The sequence below is a fragment of the Bos indicus x Bos taurus genome, chromosome 3 (genome assembly GCF_003369695.1).
Source record: "Bos indicus x Bos taurus breed Angus x Brahman F1 hybrid chromosome 3, Bos_hybrid_MaternalHap_v2.0, whole genome shotgun sequence".
Taxonomy (NCBI): domain Eukaryota; kingdom Metazoa; phylum Chordata; class Mammalia; order Artiodactyla; family Bovidae; genus Bos; species Bos indicus x Bos taurus.
The window spans coordinates 113,352,909-113,374,629 of record NC_040078.1 but is presented as its reverse complement, the minus strand read 5'-3'; the positions used below and the strand labels follow the sequence as shown (position 1 = coordinate 113,374,629).

General features: G+C 37.7%; 1 protein-coding gene and 1 pseudogene across 10 annotated transcripts in view; one reads left to right on the top strand and one right to left on the bottom strand.

Annotated features, from left to right (window-relative positions):
• USP40 (ubiquitin specific peptidase 40) overlaps nt 1-21,721 on the top strand; it is an 89,705-nt gene that overhangs the window by 14,866 nt on the left and 53,118 nt on the right. For all 10 annotated transcript variants that reach the window (XR_003510446.1, XR_003510442.1, XR_003510441.1 and 7 more), the window contains 6 exons: nt 993-1,121; nt 6,603-6,698; nt 8,589-8,696; nt 15,839-16,139; nt 18,976-19,057; nt 21,351-21,522. Coding sequence is in view for 5 of the 10 variants with exons in the window: in XM_027537958.1 (XP_027393759.1) it covers nt 993-1,121; nt 6,603-6,698; nt 8,589-8,696; nt 15,839-16,139; nt 18,976-19,057; nt 21,351-21,522 (888 nt within the window). In the remaining 5 variants the exon portion in view is untranslated. The remainder of the gene's footprint in view (nt 1-992; nt 1,122-6,602; nt 6,699-8,588; nt 8,697-15,838; nt 16,140-18,975; nt 19,058-21,350; nt 21,523-21,721) is intronic.
• On the bottom strand, nt 10,672-10,759 carry LOC113890626 (annotated as a pseudogene).

Sequence of the window (21,721 nt, the reverse complement as noted above, 5' to 3'; positions counted from 1 at the left end):
ATGAAAATCATTATCATCTTTGTTTACATCTCTCTTGGTTTTTGCCTGAACCAGACATTTGAAAAATGACATTTAAAAACTGCTGCTCACTTAAAAAGTATAATTTAAGAAAATAAGTTCCCTAAATAATTGACACTTCCCAAGTAGCATCACATATGCCAAGTATCTTTTAACCTAAAGTAGGTTTTGTTTTTTAATGCCCATGTAGGTGTTCATACCTGAAGTAGGAAATGGGAACACACCTCAGTATTCTTGCCTGGAAAATTCCATGGACAGACAAGCCTGGTGGGCTACAGTCAATGGGGTCACACAGTCAGACATGACTGAGCATGCATACATAGGTTTTCATAATTATACAGTTACAGAACACATTGCTTGTAGAGAAGATTGATCACACATTTGATAACTGAAAAAAAGAACTTTTCATTCCACTAAACTGCCTCTACACAAAACCAGCTAGTATTCATAATTACTAAATTCCTGTTTTATGCAGAGGACTGAAGTGTCTGGAGGGGTAATGCATAGTAGATATAGCTCTGACTTTGAGGCACATAACAGTCTTGTTAAAATATATTCAACTGCTAAAGAACTCCTTTATAAACCAGTGTAATAGGTATAATATGAGACGATTTTCTCTTGCTAAAATGCTCTCTCACTCACTGATAGGGTGATATGTCTTGTTATAATGTGGACTTCCATGATTTAAGCCAAAGTACATAAAAATCACATCTTGATTGAATATATGTTTTTATGTTCAACTCAGGTAGAATTTGGTTGGTGTAGTATGACTGGTATTTTCAGTCAAAGAATTACGCGTTTCAAAATTTAAAACTGATTATTCAAATTTATGTTAATTTACCCTAAATAATAATAATAATAATAACCAGTGATGTTTCTTACTGATTTTAATAGTTGAAATTCTTCTTTCCCTTTTCATTATATATATCTTTGTCTTATGTAAACTATAACAATGTTTATATTCTTTCTTGTAGAGTGAATTAGATGACTTGGAATATATGTATGACCTCTTCTCAGTTATTATACACAAAGGTGGTTGCTATGGAGGACATTATCACGTGTATATTAAAGATGTCGATCATTTGGGAAACTGGCAGTTTCAAGTAAGTATAGAAATTAGTTTAAGAGTATCTTTGCAACTGTTTTCTAGCCTTATTATTTTGGTGAGGCTATTTTTTGGTCATTTCTTATATGTTCACTCTGTGGAAAACTCTTAAAGGCATTAAAAGTTAATACAGATAGAAGTTTAAATTTTTTAGACACCTCCTATTTGCTCTTCACCTAGGTTTTCCAGTTGTTAACATTTTGCCAAATTTCTGTAAGTCCATCCTCTGTATACAAACACACACACACACAGAGTTAACATCATTATTAATGCTGAACCACTTGAAGTTTCATGAGCCTCTTTACCCCTAAATTCCTCCGTGTTTATCTCCAGAGAACCAGGACATTCTCTTACATAAGCGTAGATCAAAATCAAGAACTTTAATACTGATACAATACTATTTATTATCTAATATATATTTTATAATCAGATTTAACGGGTTTCATCCAAATCCATTATAGCATTTTCTTGCCACTGTAGTGTCAAGTCCAGGAACATGCATTATATTTAATTAGCATATCTTGAAAAGTGAAAGTGTTAGGTACTCAGTCATGTCGGACTCTTTGCAACCCCATGGACTGTAACCTGCCAGACTCCTCTGTCCATGGGATTTTCCAGGCAAGAATACTAGAGTGGGTTGCCATTTCCTACTCCAGTGGATCTTTCCGACCCAGGGATCGAACGCTGTGTCTCTTGCGTCTCCTGTGTTAGCAGGCAGGTTCTTTACCATCTGAGCCACCAGGGAAGCCCTTTGGTCTCCTTTAATCAATAACCATTCCTCAGCTTTCTTTGTCTTTCATGGCACCAAACAAAGATGATCCTTCTGTATTGTCTTTGTGTTTTACAAATGAGACTTCAGTCTTCCTGAAATGCTTTGCTGTGAATGGCATGATGTTTATTCTGTCTGGGAACCCAGTTTCCCAGTACCATTTATTTAATATTCCATTCTTTCCCCACCAATCTACAATGCTAGTTCTGTTATATTAATTGTTATTTTTATTTAAGTCCATGTTGGGGCTCTGTATTCTGTTTTTGTTGTTGTTATTCCTTATTTTCCTATTCCTAGGCAAATGCTACACTATTAATTTCCATAGCTGTATTAGTAAGTCTTGTTATCTGGTAGGGCAAGTCTCTCTATGTGTTGTTATTCTTCAGGAGCGTTTTGGTTTTTATGGTTTTCTGAACATTTCTAGAGTCACCTTGTCAATATTCTCACACATATATACACATAAAAGTAGTAGGGTTTTGAATCTACATGTGTAAATAATATACATCTTTTTGGTTTTAGAACTTCTTTAGTGTCGTCTAAAAAAGTTATATAATTTTCTCTAGAAAATAAAGCACTCATCAGGAGTCCAGTTCCAGTTATTTGCAGTGGAAAAAATTGTAATATATTACATGCTAGCCCCAAACTCTCAACCAGTTTCCTAAAATGTAACTAAAACACCAATAATGTAAGTTCTAACCCATCATGTTAGGATGTGGCATGCTTCAAACATACCTTCCTGATTGTCAAACAGTTAATACTGTGATGAATGAATAATTGCTCCACTCAAGGTAACATAGCTTCTCTGAGTGCTGTGCATGCATGTGTACATGCTTAGTCGTGTCCAACTCTTTGCAACCCCATAGGCTAGCCAGGCTCCTCTGTCTGTGGAATTTTTCGGGCAAGAATCCTGGAATGGGCTGCGATGTCCTTTTCCAAGGGATCTTCTTGACCAAGCGATTGAACCTGGGTCTCCTGCGTCTCCTGCATTGGCAGGTGGACTCTTTACCACTGAGCCGCCTGGGAAGCCCTCTGAGTGCCAGCAGTATTGAAAAATGCCATGTTCCCTTTGTTGACATTCACTTTGCTTTTCAGAACATCTCCCTGTGTTTCTGATGCTCTGTTGGTTATACGTAGAATGTACGGAGAGAGACTTATGCTTTGTAAAGTTTGGATATTTAAAGTCTAACTGTTCTGTTGGGAAAATACTGACCAGGGAGATGTTCTATGGCACTGTGTCTATTCTGTGTAGTTTTTGGACTGCTCGTAGCTGGTATATTGAAATACAGTTATCTTGTTAGTACATTGACTTTATAATCAACCATCTTGCTTTTGGAAAAAAGACAGTTTTGTTTCACTCTTTCCTATCCTTAACCTCCCATGTCTTTTATTTCTAGAACTGGGTTTTTCCAGTTTGGGGTCTAGGAAGCCATACACGCATCTCTCGAATGCATGTGCCTATTTGCCAAGACACTAGCTCGTTGGGCACATTTCAGTCAGATAGAGTGACACACGTCTTACCTTCTCTGTCTAGTTCTGCCCTCCATGTTCCACCCTTAGTGGCTGATTCTTAACCTCTTACCTTCCTTCACACTGCTGTCTTCCAGGCCCCATGATAAGTGAATCTTACTCTCCAAGCAGCTGTTCTCCCCTGCGCCCCCCCACTTTCAAACAATTGCATTAACTTTATTTCATTCTCTCCAGAAGATGAGGTTGAACCTTTTGTTAGATCTTTATAGAAGCTTGTGAACAGGTCTTATAAATAGTTATTATATAGTTCATTTTTTTTTTCTCTTTGCCTAGTCCACTGTAGTTCCTGGTTTTCTCCTTCCACTTATGTTTCTGTGGTAGCCTTTGTTTCCGATGTTGTCCTGTCTCTCTTCAGCCTTAGAAAGTGCTCCTGCCTTCCATGCAGTTCTGCTTCTGCCTCGGGGCTGTGTCTCTGCTGTCCTCCATGCTGGCCACAGGCCCTCCTCAGTCTTGCTCAGCCAGTGTCAGATTTCAGGCACTTCTGTAGTGGGCAGGATTTATCCTCAGTCTTTTGATGCATTAAGTATTTATTTCCAGTTTCCTTTTTAAGTTTTATCATTTGACATCATGCACAGAGGTAAGCTTCACACTGTGCGGTGAGGTAGCTCAAAAGGAATGATTCTTCCATATCTTCCTTTTGAGTTGTTCTCCCTTGGACATCTCTACAATTCTGTGTTCATTTCTTGGGAAATGACGGCAGCATCAGGCTCTTCTCTCAGCTCCTTTATACGACGCAAAGGGGCAGGCAGGCGCGCTTTCACTTGGCTTGGCTCTCTACACTGCTTCTCTGGTCTGAAGCTCTGGTACTTTAGCAGGGTCTTCTGAAACTTAAAGAGCAATCAGAAGATTGCTTTCTGTCTCTGCCTGTATATTTCCTAATTCATGGCTTCTGTGAAGCATCACATTTATCTTTTTTTATTATTCCACTCTTTAAGAATCACTAGCTTTTTATCTAGAGCTTTATGGTGTTCAAATAATGATGCATGCTTTAAGAGTTTCAGCTTCAGTAGGTATACCTGCTGGACACTGCTTCTCTGTTTACTACCATTACCCTGAGAGATCTCTTATGCCGAGAGACAAAGGACTCCAGATACTGTAAACACAGGCAGGTATTGTTTCTTCTGCTTTCAGTTTGGTGATTTCTTCTTCCCTTGCAAGTTTCCCTGCTAGGTGCCATCTTCAAGGAACACCTTTAAATGACCTGTCTCATATAATGTTCTTTGGGTGAAAGCCAACATTTCAGTTCTCTCAGCCCAGCTAGAAGATGAGCTCTTCCTGCTTGCATGGAGGTCATTAACTATTCAGAATGTGGCCCTAGATCTAGCTACGAAGAGGAGCCTGACTTAGGCCTTCCGAATTGGGGGGGCTTTCGTTTCATTGATGGTTGATATCACTTTGAACATTTGAGGATGTGGGACAAAGGAGGCTTTTCAGTAACTTTCATGAGTCAGCCCTGGGACTGGTGCTTGTAGGACCAGCCTGTCCTCATAAGACCAAGGTTGGACACCGGCAGAGTGCAGGAGGACTCGGCCCAGGCCACATGCCCCCTGCACCAGTGTCACATCCTGGATGATGCCAGCCTACCTCTCCCCTCCTGCCATTTTTAAATCTCTTGTTTCTTAGCCATGAATGTCTTTGCATACTAAGTCACTTCAGTTGTGTCGAACTCTGTGCAACCCCATGGACTGTAGCCCGCCAACCTCCTCTGTCCATGGGATTCTCCAGGCAAGAATACTGGAGGGGGTTGCCATTTCCTTCTCCAAGGGATCTTCCCAGCCCAGGAATTGAACCAATGTCTCATGTCTCCTACATTGGCAGGCGGTTTCTTTACCACTAGGGCCACCTGGGAAACCTGTGAATGTCTTTAAACATCTTAAACACACTATTTTATTATTCTCTACCTGAAAATTGCAGTATCTGAAGACCGTGGGTCTTTGGATATCTGCTGACTCCGTTTCCTCATGATTTTGTTCTTTTAGGCTGTAGACTTGGTTGGCTGTTTTTTAAGAATATGGTTTAGGAGTGATTGGAAGCCTGAGTTAAAAGTACCCTCCATGAAAGATGTGTGTCTGACTCTACCACATGCCTGTGGTCACCTCCAACCTTTAATACCTTGAAGATAAGATCTGTGTTTTAGAGCCATGCAAATAGTATGAATTTGGGCCACAAACTCACATGAGGACCTGTTTGTGATTATAGATTTTTAGAGGGAGTGTATTTCCACCTCCATCTAGTATCAGGGGGAAAGCAAACAAGTTTCTCATTGTCCTTTGTTGAGGAGTGGGGTTTGTTTGTAGATCATGCTTATATTTAGAGCATAGCCCTTTCAGGTTTCTAGCTTTTTGCTGGGATCTATTTGTGTGGTATAATAAAAATATATACATTTGATCTTTGTCCTGGATTCCTGGCTTAGAGCTCCTTGAGATTTCCCCAGTGATAAGGTTGTCTTTTCTTGTTCATAATGATCCCCTTTCAACCATACCTGAGGTTATGCTAATGAAGTTACCTGCAGGGTGAGGGCTGGTCACCAGAAGGACCAATCACATGGTTAGAAGGTTAGAACCTTCAGCCCCTTCCCCTGACCACGGAGGGACCAGGGGCTGGAGATTGAGTTTGGTGGTGTGTGCTCATTGCTGCAGTCATGTCTGACTCTTTGCGACCCCATGTATGGCAGCCTGACAGGCTCCTCTGACCATGGGATTTCCCAGACAAGAATACAGGATGCATGCCCTCCTGCAGGAAATCTTCTTGACCCAGGGATCGAACTCATGTCTCCTGTGTTGCAAGCAGATTCTTTTACCCCTGAGCCACCGGGGACCAATGATGGGTCACCAAGGGCCAATGATTCAGTCAGTCGTGCCTGCATAATGAAACTTAAATAAAACTCTGAAAGAAAGAGACTAAGGGAGTGTCCAGGCTGGGGATCACTGTGCTAGAAGCATTATTTACCTCACAATCCCAATTTATAGAAATGCTAGAGAGATTAGGTAATTTGTCCAGGATTATTCAACCACAGTTGAAATTCAAAGCCAGACTTCCTGATTCCAAAGCACATACAAGTTAGTATGATGTTTTTATCATCATTTCCTCATCTTGAAACCTCCGAGGCACAAATATTCCTGTTTTGCTAATTACTAAGAGATTAGTGATAGAAACTTTTTTTTTATTGTTTTCCTTCTTTAGGAGGACAAAAGTAAACCAGATGTGAATTTGGAAGATATTCAGAATAAAGAGGAGGTTGATGATCCATTGATGATTCTAAAAGCAATTTTATTACAGGTAGAGTATATGTTTATGTTTGTGTTTATGTATATATCAGCTATATGATTTAGTTGGTAGAAGTGATATTGTTACTATTCATAGTCTTCGGGGGAAATTCTCTGTCTATTGAAAAAAAAATTTTATTAGAGGCTTTCTGATTATAAAAGAAATACTTATGAATGGTAGAAATTTTGAGGGGAAAAAATTGAAAGTATATAAAGAAAATAAGTTTAAACCAAATGTTTGGTTACTGTTAACACTATGATATATATTCTTTGCATTTTATTTCCTTTGTGTTTGTATAGATATGTTAGGATTGAGTTACAAGATTTCTTTGGGTGGTTACTTTAAATAGAATTGGGATATACTATATATACTTCTTTGGAATTTACTGTTTTCCCATATTATCCTTCTAATGTCTTTAGGACCTGAAGTTATGTCCCCTTTTTCATTCTGTACTGATAATACCTCAAGTATATGACTTGTTTTTTTTTAACTTTACAATATTGTATTGGTTTTGCCATATATCAACATGTATAATATCATAAGTGTATGACTTTTAATGTTTATCACGTACCCTGTTGTAAAGATGGTAGTCTCTTTTCATTTATTCATTCATTCTTAATGAACATTTTTTTCTCAGTTTCTTTCTAGGGACCTAGGCTGAATATTGGTCTATGGCTACTGTCTTAGTCTGCTAGTTCAGTTCAGTCACTCAGTCGTGTCCAACTCTTTGCGACCCCATGAATCGCAGCACGCCAGGCTTCCCTGTCCATCACCAACTCCCAGAGTTTACTCAGACTCACGTCCATCGAGTCAATGATGCCATCCAGCCATCTCATCCTCTGTCATCCCTTTCTCCTCCTGCCCCCAATCCCTCCCAGCATCAGAGTCTTTTCCAATGAGTCAGCTCTTCACATGAGGTGGCCAAAGTACTGGAGTTTCAGCCTCAGCATCAGTCTTTCCAATGAACACCCAGGACTGATCTCCTTTAGGATGGACTGGTTGGATCTCCTTGAAGTCCAAGGGACTCTCAAGAGTCTTCTCCAACACCACAGTTCAAAAGCATCAATTCTTTGGCGATCAGCTTTCTTCACAGTCCAACTCTCACATCCATACATGACCACTGGAAAAACCATAGCCTTGACTAGACGGACCTTTGTTAGCAAAGTAATGTGACATAATAAAATCCCACAGACCGGTGTCTTAATTAACAGAAATTTGCTTTCTCATAGTTCTCAGGCTGGACAAGGTGTCTGCAGATCTGGTTTCTTCTGAGGCTTCTCTGCTTGGCTCTTGCTGTGTCCTCATATGGCCTTTCTTGTGTTCATGTGCATCCCTGGTGTCTCTGTGGGTCCAAATTTCCTTTCTTATAAGGATGCTTGATTGGATAAGGGCCCACCCTTAAGGCCTCATTTTAACTTAGTCATTTCTTTAACTGCCCTATCCAAATATAATCAGTTAAAATTTTGAGAGGTAGGAATTCAACATATGAATTTTTGTGGTAAGGGGACAGATTTCAGCTCAAAATAGTCACTTCTTACCCCCTTTTAGAAGTTGTTTATAATTCAGAACATTCAGAAGAGACCAGTAGTTTTTTTTTGCATGAAAGTATTTCTTCTAAAAATCCCACATAATATCAGAAATTTACCAAATCTCTAAATACACTTTGGATATTGCTCTTGAAATGTTTAAACGTTACCACATAGAAAGTGGCAAAATTCAAGTTTTCTAAACTTAGGCTTAATCTATTTTAAAAAGCTTTTGATTTTTAAATAATTTTGGTTAATCCACCTACTTGTTTGGTGTTACAGGCCCATTTATTAATCCTGTTGGTCCCTTGAACTCCTAAGCATTGCACTTAAATCTTATCAGATTTTCTTAAATGACTTTTCTTTCTTTCATAAGGAGGAGAGTAATCTAATTCCCGTTGATCAGCTGGGCCAGAAACTCTTGAAGAAGATAGGAATATCTTGGAATAAGAAGTACCGAAAACAGTATGGACCACTGCGAAAGGTATTCATGACATCCTTCTAGAAAGTTCCATCCCCAAGAAATTTTATTGTGATCTTGGCAACATGAATTTCTTTGCAGAAGGAAATTTAAATTAGGTAGAAACAGAATTAATATTTTTCTTAATGGTTAAAATTCAGTTAAATGACTTAGTAATTTATCATAGAATCAAGAATTAAGAAAGAGAAGAATAGAGAATGGGCTTTTAATCACAACAGCAAAAAATGTCACCAAGTTCATATTCTTTTTTTTTTAATTAATTAATTTTAATTGGAGGATAATTACTTTACAATATTGTGGTGGTTTTTGCCATACATCAACATGAATCAGCCATGGGTACACATGTGTCCCCTATCCTAAACCCCCGTCCCCTGTCTCTCCCCATTCTATCCCTCTGGGTTGTTCCAGAGCACCAGCTTTGAGTGCCCTACTTCAGGCATTGAACTTGCACAGGTCATCTCTCTTACATGTGGTAATATACATATTTCAATGCTGTTCTCTCAAATCATCCCACGCTCACCTTCTCTCATAGAGTCCAAAAGTCTGGTCTTCACATCTATGTCTCTTTTGCTGCCTTGCATAGATCGTCATTACGGTCTGTCTAAATTCCATATATATACATTAATATACAGTATTGGTGTTTCTCTTTCTGACTTACTTCACTCTGTATAATAGGCTACGTTTCATCCACCTCATTAGAACTGACTCAAATGCGTTCCTTTTTATAGCTGAGTAATACTCCATTGTGTAAATGCAAAGTTCATATTCTAAGGCTTATCATCTTACTTACAGAAATGTCTTCTGGCATTCATCCACGTTTCACTTGATCTTTCTTTGACACACAATTTTACTAAACTTGGCAGTCTGGTTTCCTCAACTGTAAGATGAGCAAAAGCTGGTAATGCCAGAATTGAGACAAAAACTTGACTGAAAACAAGCAAAGCAACAAAACACTTAGTAAACATTTGGAGCTATTTCTTGTAGAAGCAAGGTGCTTACGTGCTTCAGTCCGTGTTTAAGTTCATCTTTTAATTAGACCGCAGTTCATAAATGAAGTTATTGACCCTGAGTTCATGGACAGCCTTAGGTTTTCAATCAAAATGATTGGATCAGTGTTTCAGTATTTTACTATTAAGTATGTTATCAGCTGTGCAGGGGCTTTATTGTTTTGTTTTTAAATAAAAATATTCTTCATAAGTTTGAGGAAGTTAGCTTTTACTCATAGTTGACTGGTAGTTTATCTCTTTTTTTCCTTGAAGCTAATTTGTGCTTTTATTTGCCAATATAACTTAACTACAGTGGCTTGCAAACTTTTTTGACCTAAAAAGTACATTTTACATCACAGTCCAGTAAACACATACATACAGAATATCTATACTTATCTGTATATTAAGTTTATTGAGCAGTTTACAACAAAATTAGTAAGAAGGTACAGAAATTTCCCATATTCCCCTTCCCCACAACATGCATAGGTGTTATCAACATCATTCATCAGGGTGGTTGGTTGGTTAGTTTGTTTTTCCTAAACCAAGGATGAACCCTATTGATGTGTTGTAATCACCAAAGTCCATAGTTCATCTTAGGATTCATTCTAATGAAGTAAGTAGTACTACATTCTGTTCGTTTGGAAAAAAAATGTATAATGACATATATCCATTGTAATAATGTCATACAAAGTATTTCTACTGCACTAAAAAATTGTATTCTGTGTATTCATCTCCCCTCACTTCCAGACTCCTAGCAACCACTAATCTTTTTATTGTATCCATAGTTTTGCCTTTTCCAGAATGGCATAAATAGTTGAAATCTCTCTCTCTTTCAAAGCCTTTATATTTCTGTGACCACTCATGGCCCATGCATTCATGGGCTGGACAGACTCTTAAGTAGCAAACTTCCCCACTAAATATTGCAGCTTTCCTTCCAATATTGAACCTTGTCCCACTGGTCCTGCCCAACAGCTACATGAAGTGCAGAGGACATGTAGAGAGTATTTGGTCATAGGAAGGCCACAAGTTTTATGCCCCTTGTCTCAGTGAACCCAGATTCCTTTGGGTGTGTTACAAGCAGCTGATAGTTGTATCTTGAATAGAGGTTGGAGATTATCAAATGCTGTTTGTTTACATTTATTGATGTGACCACAGGGCTCTTTTCTTTTACTCTGTTAATGTAGTGAATTCTTTTGCCTTTTTTCAATGTTAAAGCAAATCTCACATTTCTGGGATAAATCACATGTGATCATGACATAGTTATATGTATCTCTTGTTTATGTTGGGCTTCCCTTGCAGCTCAGTAAGTAAAGAGTCTGCCTGCAATGCAGGAGACCTGGGTTCAATTTCTGGGTTGGGAAGATCCCCTGGAGAAGGAAATGGCAAATATTTGGCTCATATTTTATTAAGATTTTGTGCCTATGTTTATGAGAGACATGAGTCTTTAACTTCCTTTTTTGTAGTATCTTTGTCAGGTTTTATTATCAAGAGTTACACACACACACAGAAGTCACTCAGTCGTGTCCAACTCTTTGCAACCCCATGGATTGTAGCCCACCAGGCTCCTTGGTCCATGGGATTTTCCAGGCATGAATACTGGAGTGGGTTGCCGTTTCCTTTTCCATATCAGAGTTAGGGAGGACTCAAAACAAATTGGGAAATTCTCACTTTTTTATATTCTTGAAAAGAATTTTTCTGAGGTAGATTATTATTTCTTAAATGTTTGATAAAGCTAGTTAGACCTGAAATGTTTTTATGGGAAGTTTTTTATATTATAATTTTAATTTGTTTGTAGAGTTACTTACATTTTTATTACTTCTTGGATTGTCTTAGAAAATTATATTTTTAAAAGAATTTGTCCTTTTATATATGGTGTCAAATTTATTGGCATGAAGTTGTTCAGAATATCTCATATTATCTTTTTTAGTGTCTGTAGGACCTAAAGTTCTTCATTTTCATTCCTGAAATTAGAAGTTTGTGTTTGCTCACTTTTTTCATAAGACTCTTTAGGGCTTATCAAATTTTTATAAAACAGCTTTTCAAAAAACAACTTTTACCTTTATTTTCTACTTCATGAAGTTTTCAACTTCATTGATTTCTGTTTTTAGTTATTTCTTCCCTTTCACCTCTGGGATTTAATTTAATCATCCTTCTCTAGCTTCTTGGGTTGGTATCTCAGTTGTTTTTTAAAACATGCTTTTAAATCATAATTTCCTTCTAAACGCTAATTTGTGCTCCATTGCCCAATCGTGTCCGAGTTTTTGTGACCCATGGACTAGCCCGACCCGCCAGGCTCCTCCATCTGTGGGATTCTCCAGGCAAGAATACTAGAGTGGGTAACCATTGCCTTCTCCAGAGGATCTTCCTGACCCAGGGATTGAATCTAGGTCTCCTGCATTGCAGGTGGATTCTTTACCATCTGAGTCATGGTCCTTGCCTTCAAATCTACTTTGTTTGGTATTATTACCTACTTTGCACCAAGCTTTCTAATGCAAGTGTGTCTATTGTAAACAGTATGAAGTTGGTTTTTGTTGATTTTGGAAAATTGTGATTTTTAAGGAATTTAACCTCTTAAAGTGTCAAATTTGTTAGCATAAAGTTGTTTGAAATACTACCATATTATCCTTTTAATATCTGTAGGACCTATAGGACCCTATTTCATTTCTGATATTGGTAATTTGTGTTTTTTAGATTTCTTTTTCATCAGGCTTGCTAAGAGTTTATCAAGGTTATTAACCTTTTCAAAGAAACAGCTTTGTATTTGTTTTTCTCTTTTGTTCATCTGTTTTCTATCAAATAATAGAGTTTGATAGTCTCCCTTTTAATTAGAATGTTCAGTCCATTTATTTTTAATGTATCCATTTATATAGTTGAGTTGAATTCATCATCTGGCCATTTGATTTTTATTTGCCTCCTTTATTCTTTGTTCCTTTTTTTTCTTTCTTGCCTTTTGAATTAATCAAGTAATTTTTAATGTTTTATTTTTGTCTCCTCTGTTGACTTTTTGGCTGTAGTTCTTTAATTTTTTTACTGTAGGTATTGCACTATACATAAGTTAGTATTGTAATGTACAGACCAATAGTGTAACACTATTGGTTACACTATTGGTAAGAGGTTTATAGTAGTATAATTCCATTTTCCTACTCATCCTTTTCTGCTGTTGTCTTGTATCTTACCGTTATTTGTAAATACACCATGTGTTTGTATGTATGTTTCCTTTAAACATTTAAATGACTTTTAAAGACATTAATGAAAAAAATCATGTTTTATTTTACCCATTCTGGTGTTTATTGTTCCTTCTTGCATGTCCAAGTTTACACCTAATATCCTTTCCCTTCAGCCTAGAGATCTTCCTGTAGTGTTTTTCTAGGCATCTAGAACTGCGGGCAAAAATATTCTCAGTTTTTGTTTGTCTGGTATTTTTATTTTGCTTTCATTTTTTTTAATGGCATTCTTGCTGGGTGTAGAATTTTAGGTTAATAGTTTTTATTGGTTTTTTTCGGCACTTTAAAATGTCACTTTATTATGTTCTGGCTTCCTTTATTTTGACTGAGAAGTCAGTGTCACTTAAATGTAACATGTCTTTTTTTCTGTTTACTTTTAAGATCATTTCTTTATCTTTGGTCTTTAGCAGTTTAACAATAATGTGTCTTGGTATTGGCATTCTTTGTGTTTATTTGCTTTGTATCTCCTAAGTTTTTTTATATCTGAGGCTTGAACTCTTTCTTCAGTTTTGGCCATTTTCAATTTATTTTTCTCCTCTACTATCTCTCTCTTCTTCAAAACGTACAGTTACATACATATTGGCTATTCAGTATTTCCTCACTGGTCGTAGATATTCTTGTAGGGTTTTGTGGGGGTTTTTTTCCCCCTTGGCTCCAATTTGGGTAATTTCCATTGACCTGTCTTCTGCTGTATCCAGTCTTCTATCAAGCCAAGCCAGTGAATTTTTTTGTTTCAGTTGTCTTATTCAGCTGTAGATTTTTGACTTAGGTCTTTTAAAAATGCCTGTTTCTTTGCTGAAATTCTGCATTTGAACCTACTCTGTACATCCTTTCCTATAAATTTATGTATTTCAATAACTTTACTATTATAACATCGGGATTTTTTCTGGGTCTATATTCACTTTTTTGTCTCTTGTGAATTGACTGTCTTATCTCTTTATTATGAATCACATTGTCCTATTTCTTTGCATGCCATATACTCTTATATTGCTTGTTGGACATTGTGGAAGATGTGTTTTAGAGGCTGTGGATTGTAAGAGTTTTTCATTATAATCTAACAGACCCTTAAGTAACTTGTAATCACCTTGATCCTGTGGAACCTTCATTTGGGGCTTTGGTAGGGTGGATCTGTTATAGTTTAGCTGACAGTCGTAGGGAGTAGCTGTTAGTCCTGGGGCCTGCATGGTCCTCCCTCTTAAGGCAGAGGTTAGCAAGCATGGGCAGACTAGGGATTGCTGCCCTATTTTGTACAACCCCCACCTAAAAATTGTCTTTACACTTTCAAACAGTTAACGTTTAAAAAGATGCTCAGGTTTGCCTCTTAGCCGACAAAGCCTAAAATATTACCGTCTGGCCCTTTACAGAAAAGTTTATCAATCCCTGACCTAAGACGGGACCCTTCTAGAATCTCAGTGGAAAGCCTGAGGTGTTTGTCGTATGCCTCAGACTTAGCAGAACTTCAGCTCCATGCTCTTCCTGTCCAGCAGCAGGGGGCCTAAATCTCTGCTCATATCTTGGATCTCCCAGCTGTTGCTTTCTGCTCGGTTCCTTGGGTCTCAGACTGTACATGTGCCATTCAAATGTCAGCCAAGGATGGGAGGAGGTTTTGATATAGGGTTACTTCTGGAATTTTCTCTTTCACTCTCCTGCCTCTCTGGCATTCTCAGATTCTGCCTCCTGAGTCCAGTAAGACTCCTGCCCTTCACTTGAATTCTCTTCTCTATTGTTCTGTGCAGCAGACTGGGAAGTGGCGGGTCAGTGCGGAGCTCACCTAGCTCGTTTCCCTTTTTGAAGGGTTATGCCCCCCTCACCCCCACTTCGTCTATTTTTGGTTCCTCTTCAAACAGTTGTTTTCTTTATTTTGCATAACGTTTATGATTTTTAATCAGTGGGGTTACTCTAAAAATAAAATTCTCTGCCGTTACTGGAACTAGACTACACTGAAGTTTGAAGTTTAAAATAGTTAATCTTCAACTATGGAACAAAGAAAAAAATTGCTATATGGAAAGTATTCATTACTGAAACTATATTACTATCTGTTATATATAGTGTTAACAGTATTACCTCTGGGTCATCTGTTTGATCAGAGTATGGATTGTTACAAATTCTTCCTTTCCAAGAGAAAAATGAGAAAATCACCTTTCTCTGTTGTTCAGTGAGTTAAGAAAATGTTCCATATGCCCCCAGGTGATTTTCTGTGTTGTGCTGAGAGAAAAGGAAGAGATACAGGCCATGTAGAAATTAGGGAATGAGAGAAGAATGGAGTAGGGGTGGAAAGGTGGGGTAGGCTGGGGAAGAAAAATTTTTTTCTTCCTAATCCTTTAGCTGGAGGAATTTGAGCATCTTTGGGATTATGACTTAACCTTCAATGTTTTGATTTCTTGAGCTAGCCTGTCAGCTTCCAGGAAAGACAATACTTAATTTAGTTCATGTAAGCCTGTAATTATGACTATATCCCATAGTTTTGTCAGGATTATCTTCTATGATGCTTCATTGTGTAATTTTCTTTGTTTTGTGCTTTGGATTGCTTTAAACATTTTGAAAGTGTTTATTCTATGTAATCTGTTTCAGTAAAGACTTTTTAAAACAGCATTAAAACAGTTATTGAGATATAATTAAAACATGTTTAAGATTGTGTCATCACAGGGCATGTGCTGAGAGGCTAGGGCCTAGGGGTAGGAATGTGCAAAAAAAAAAAAAAAACAATAAAAAAGACTGTGTCATGGCAGCTTTCTCCCTGGATATAGCTATTAGACTGTTCAACAGAAAGCACTCTGATTTTTATTAAATGTTTTATTATGGCCCAAATGAAATTTTTTTCCCTCTTAAACTGGCCAGGCCAAAAAGTTGACATACACAGAAAGGAAAATTTTTTTAATCATGTCAATGAAAATTTTTTTTGTTAACCTAATGTTTGTTTTTTGTTTCTGTACAGTTTTTGCAGGTTCATTCTCAGATATTTCTGCTCAGTTCAGATGAAAGTACAGTTCGTCTATTGAAGGATTCTTCTCTCCAGGCTGAGTCTGATATCCAAAGAAATGATCAACGACTTTTCAAGACACTTACTTCAGAATCCTTAACATTAAATGATAGACCCTCCTGTCCCCACTGGTTTGATATAAATGATTCCACAGTCCAACCAATCAAGGAAAAGGATATTGAACAGCAATTTCAAGGAAAAGAAAGTGCCTACATGCTGTTTTATCGAAAATCCCAGTTACAGAGACCCCCTGAAGGTACGGCAAGATAAATGTCCCTATTTAAGTTGATGACTATAGAAGATAAATATTGAGTGCTATTTGAAGTTTTGCCCTTTTAGAAGAAGGTTTACTCTTGGAATATTTTAAAATATTTTCAAGTTAACTAGAACTATACAAGAAAGACGACATTTTGTCATTTTTAAAAGATGATATGTTTCTGTTTTTTTTCACCAGGTAATAATATGAAGCCATAGTTAGATTTTCACAATGGCATTTCCTTGGGTCACATCATGTTTTCTTGTTGTGTGAGCAGGGCAGACACAATTGTTCTCCATTCAGGCTTGTCTCTACAGTTCGGGCGTGTGTTGTCATTGGGTTGCAAGTGGCCTTGGTCTTATTTTCATGTGTTCCCTTTTATTTTCTTTTTTCCTTTACCTCAAGGTAATAAGTCTTTAAGCAGTTGAAGTATCTCTGAAGCCCTCTTTGCTGAATCTTCTAAGAGAACTCATACCATGGTGGAAGTTAAACACTGAGATCCACAATGATAAATTTTAGAGCTTAAGCTACTAACATTAATTAGTCTGTAAGAATTTTTTTTAATCACTTCCCAGAATTTATGCACAAGTGAAAAATTCTAACTAAGAAAGCTGTTTAGATTGAAACATATCTATGATTACAGATTAGGATACTGTGATCATTTTTATAAAGAATAAGAATAAAGTAGTTACTGATTTGCAATGAATCAAAGGAAATTAACTCTCTGGACCTGAAACAGTAATAATTATATAATGGTTCTATTGACCAGAAAGGTTTTTTTTCCCTGAGGGGAAAAAAATATGGTAATCATTCTGATAAAAAATATTGAAGAAAAATTAAATTCACAATTGTAGAAATATATATCAGTTTTTTCAGATGACATGTTTTTTTCACTGAATTGAACTTCAGTGTGTACATAATTAGAATATGTACTAAGTGACAATTTTCCAATTAGCTTAGGACTTAAATAAAGATCCAGACAAAATCTTGATGGTTTTTTAGGGGGTTGAAGGGATGGAACTTGGCAAAATGCTTCTAAAGTTCACCTCAAAAGATAAATTAATGAAAACTGAAGAGAAAATGCTAAAGGAAAATTTACTCTATCAGTGTAAACATATTTATAATGTTGTAGTAATTAAGACAGTGTAGCACTAATGCAGAGGTAGACAGATCATTGAGCAATAAGCCCAGAAGCTGATCTAAGTATTTTTAGGATGTTAATCCATGAAAAGGTAGCCTTTCAGATAAATAGGGGGAAAATGAATTACTCTGTAAATACAACTGGGAAGTTGGTGAGTTGCTAATCACTTAAATTAACAGTTAGTACAAGTGATTATATTTATCCCTTTCATGAAATTATACTTCCTTTAATGTTTATGTAAAAAAGAAGCCTTCAAATGTAGGTATTTTTCTGATCTTAAGATAGAAAAGACCTTCCTTAGCTTGAAAGCAACAAAAAAAATGAAGGAAAAGTGATGCAAACCTTAACTGTGTATGTGTGTTAGTCACTTAGTTGTGACTAACGGTTGTGACACTTCGTGATCCCTTGGACTATAGCCTGCCAGACTCCTCTGGCCATGGAATTCTCCAGGCAAGAATACTGGAGTGGGTAACCATTCCCTTCTCCAGGGGATCTTCCCAACCTAGGGATTGAACCTGGTCTTCTGAATTGCAGGCAAACTCTTTACCATCTGAGCTGCCAGGGAAGCCCACATAAACCCTATTACACAATGCCAAAAGGCAAATGACAAGCTGATGGAAAACAGAAACATATATGACAGATTTATTTTCCCTGTCTGTAGAGTGCTCTTATATTTATTCCATTGTGCTCAGTAGTAAATTGGAAAAAGGATATAAATAATGTACAAAAGAAGAAATAAGAACAACCAATAAACTGCCAAAAAAAGATCTATCTAGCCCATAACCAAAAAACATGAATCATAACAGCAGTGAGTGACATTTTTCCTCCCAAATCAAGTATTTCTATTAATCTGGTTCTCAACAATTAGCACTCCCTCTACATTTGGTAGGTATATAAAGTAATACAACTGGTTTGGTTGTATGTATTTAAAAACCTTAAGCCAATAATTGTACGGATTTGTTTTGAAATAATCAGAGCTGTGTATAAAGTTTTAGTTCAAAGATACTCGTTACCCCTGTTACTTTGTAGTAATGACTAAACTGGACATCACCCGAATGTCCAACAGAAATGGATTAATTAAGCTATATATAGGATGGGCTACCATGCAGTCATTTAAAGCTTTGGAAAAATATTCACAGTGTATTAAATGAAAAAGCAAGTTATGTGTTTGTTGACTATAATCTCAGTTGCTTTAAATAGGTGTGTGTGTGTGGGGGGGGTGTGTGTGTGTGTGTGTGTGTACAGACACACTGTATAGAATAAACATCAGCAGTATATATAGATCCTCAAAAAAAAGAAGTATATAGATCACATTTTAGCAGTATTCCCTAGGAGGATGATTATAGGTGATATTTATTTCTTTTACATTAAAAAACATCATTTCTAGAACTTTTATTTATAATGATCATTTGGTATCAGGAAGAAAATAGCACATGTTCTTTTTAAAAGGTATATTTAAAAAGAGTTGAAGGAATGGAATTCTCTAGCTTGGCTTAAAGAACTGTTTACCTTTTTTATGTTTTAATATTTTCAATTTATAGATGGGGAAACTAAGATCCAGAGAAAATTTGTATTCACGCAAATTGTAGAAGCTTTCCTAGCTCCCATCACGGTCCTTTATAGTTTTCCATACTTCCTTTTCAGCAACCAGATTTTATTTAGTCAGCACAAGTTAATGAAAAGTTTTGTTCACAGCTCGAGCTAACCCACGATACAAGGTTCCATGTCATTTGCTGAGTGAAATGGATGCAGCTAACATTGAACTACAAATAAAAAGGTAACTTTAAGTTACTTTTAGAATTTGAATGGTTTTTCTGGGGAGCAAAGACCTAATTGAGGTCTTAAGTATTCAGTAATAAAAATAAAAGAAGAAAAAAAGTCAACTATTTAATGCCAATGTCTTGTTATTAGCTGCTGAATTTTAATGCTGAGAGTATCTTTTACTTTGAAATCACCCTTATCTGTGAGAGTGATGAAATAATGACACTTAAATGGCCATTGTTAAGTAGGGATCAAAGTCTAAGAAAACTAGAGAAATCTGAGCACTCCATTGTACTGAATGAGTTATTTCCTTGGCACAGACAAGAGTCTGTCATGAAAATTCCCCCTCATGTGTAAGTAGTTGTGGAGAACTGGCCTGTAGTGACAGCGTTGCAGGAAGGGGGACCCCTTCCAGAGCCTGAAGCTGGGCTCTTGTCTAACACTCAGAAATGAATTGTCCAAGGAGACACATGTGCTGACAAAGCAAGAGATTTTATTGGGAAAGGGCACCCGGGTGGAGAGCAGTAGGGTAAGGGAACCCAGGAGAACTGCTCTGCCGTGTGGCTCGCAGTCTCGGGTTTTATGGTGATGGGATTAGTTTCCGGGTGGTCTTTGGCCAATCATTCTAATTCAGGGTCTTTCCTGGTGGGGCACGCATCGCTCAGCCAAGATGAATGCTGGCGAGAGGGATTCTGGGAAGTGGACAGACACGTGGCGTCTCCTTTACGCCTTTCCCGAACTCTTCTGGTTGGTGGTGGCTTATTAGTTCCTATTCCTTATCAGGACCTTCTGTCATAAAACAACTCATGCAAATAGTTACCATGGTGCCTGGCCAGGGTGGGCAGTTTCGATCAGTGTGCTTCCCTTAACAACGGCACACCAGAGACAGGCAAAAGGGAGGAAATGTGGGGTCTGCAGACTGTTGGGCTTAATGTCAGTCTTGGGCGAAAACTTACAATGGATTATTAAATGGATGATTTGTGAGAACTTGTTGATCTCAACATTTTTCTTTTGAGGTCTAACCTTGGACCATGAAGAACTGGTTTTTTATTTGTTTTCTGGGTTGGTGGGTCCATAGGGTACTGGATTAGGGAAATGGATGTTCCTACAGTCTCCTTATAGACTCAAGGGGCTGCATACATAGCAGGTATGTGTTCAACATTTTTATCATTGATTTGAAGCTGAGAAAAAATAAATTGACTGAACAGCAAATTAAGATCAAAGGAAATAAATCTCAACAAAAAGCAAGGCACTAAAAAATATAAAAATTTACCAGAGTCAAATAGCTGAAGTGTGAAAAATAACCAACCTCCATGGTGGTGTGGATTAGCAGTTAGTACTAAAAACAGGAACAACCCAGGGGGTTTTTAGTCAGCCAGCACTAAGCTTTATACTGTGTTCATCAAAAGCTAATGTGTCTTTGACCACATTCACAGAACTGTGCCTGAGGTACCTGAGTCATCTAGCTCTCCATTGGCTGAGCTCTGGAGTGTTTTTGGTGCAGTGCCTCACAGAAGCTCCATGGATTCAGAAATGTAGCAGATGCCAGGCTGCTGCTGAGGACATATGACCTGGAGAGAGTAGACTCCAGGGATCATGAGGCTGACTTCAGATAGTTTATGGGAGGGTCTGTGAGGTCTAGTGGAAGGAAGGAGGAAAATAGAAGTTGTAACCCCTTCATGGATCACAGCCTTGTCGTGGCGAAGGGGCTTGCGTAACTCAATGAAACTATGAGCCATGCCGTGCAGGGCCACCCAAGACGGACGGGTCATGGTGGAGAGTTCTGACGAAACGTGGTCCACTGGAGGAGGAAATGGCAAACCACTCCAGTACTCTTGCCACAGGAACCCCATGAACAGTGTGAAAAGGCAAAAGGATATGACACTGCAGGACACGCTCCCCAGGTCAGAAGGTGTCCAGTATGCTACTGGGGAAGAGTGGCGGACGATTGCTAATACCAGAAGGAATGCAGCAGGCAGGCCATAGCACTTACCACGGTTCAGGAGCATGTTTCCAGCATTTTGCTCGTAATGATAATCTCAGCATTCGAAGATTTCAAGTCTCAATATTTGTTCAGAGTAACACTGCACAGCGTACATTAAAACTATTTTCCTTGGAATTCACGGTGGCAGAGCTATTAATTGAGAAACTGAAATGTGACCTCTTGGAGCACGGAATAAAAGAATGTTAATTATAATTACTTAAGTGGAGAACTTCTTTATGTTGTAAATCAGATATTTTTGGTTTGAGATAAAACAGTATCTTTTATAAAAACATGGCATTTATGTGTTTCTTATGCCTCTTTAAAGGGCAGAATGTGATTCTACAAACAATACTATTGAGTTACATCTCCACCTCGGCCCCCATTATCATTTCTTCAATGGGGCTCTGCACCCAGTAGTGTCTCAAACAGAAAGCATGTGGGATTTGACCTTTGATAAAAGGAAAACTTTAGGAGATCTTCGACAATCAATATTTCAGGTAATTTAGCCTCACTTCCTCTTAACAGACATTAAGGTCCATCTCAAGCTGGATTTTCCTTTTTAAACTTCTGTTTAGGATTCAGCTATTTATTTTTCACAGCAGCTTAGGAAAATCCTACATCTGCCACTTGCGTGGAGGGATGGCCCAAATATCTCCCCTCACTTGTCTGTGTTTTTAAAGAGCTCTTCTTCACAGT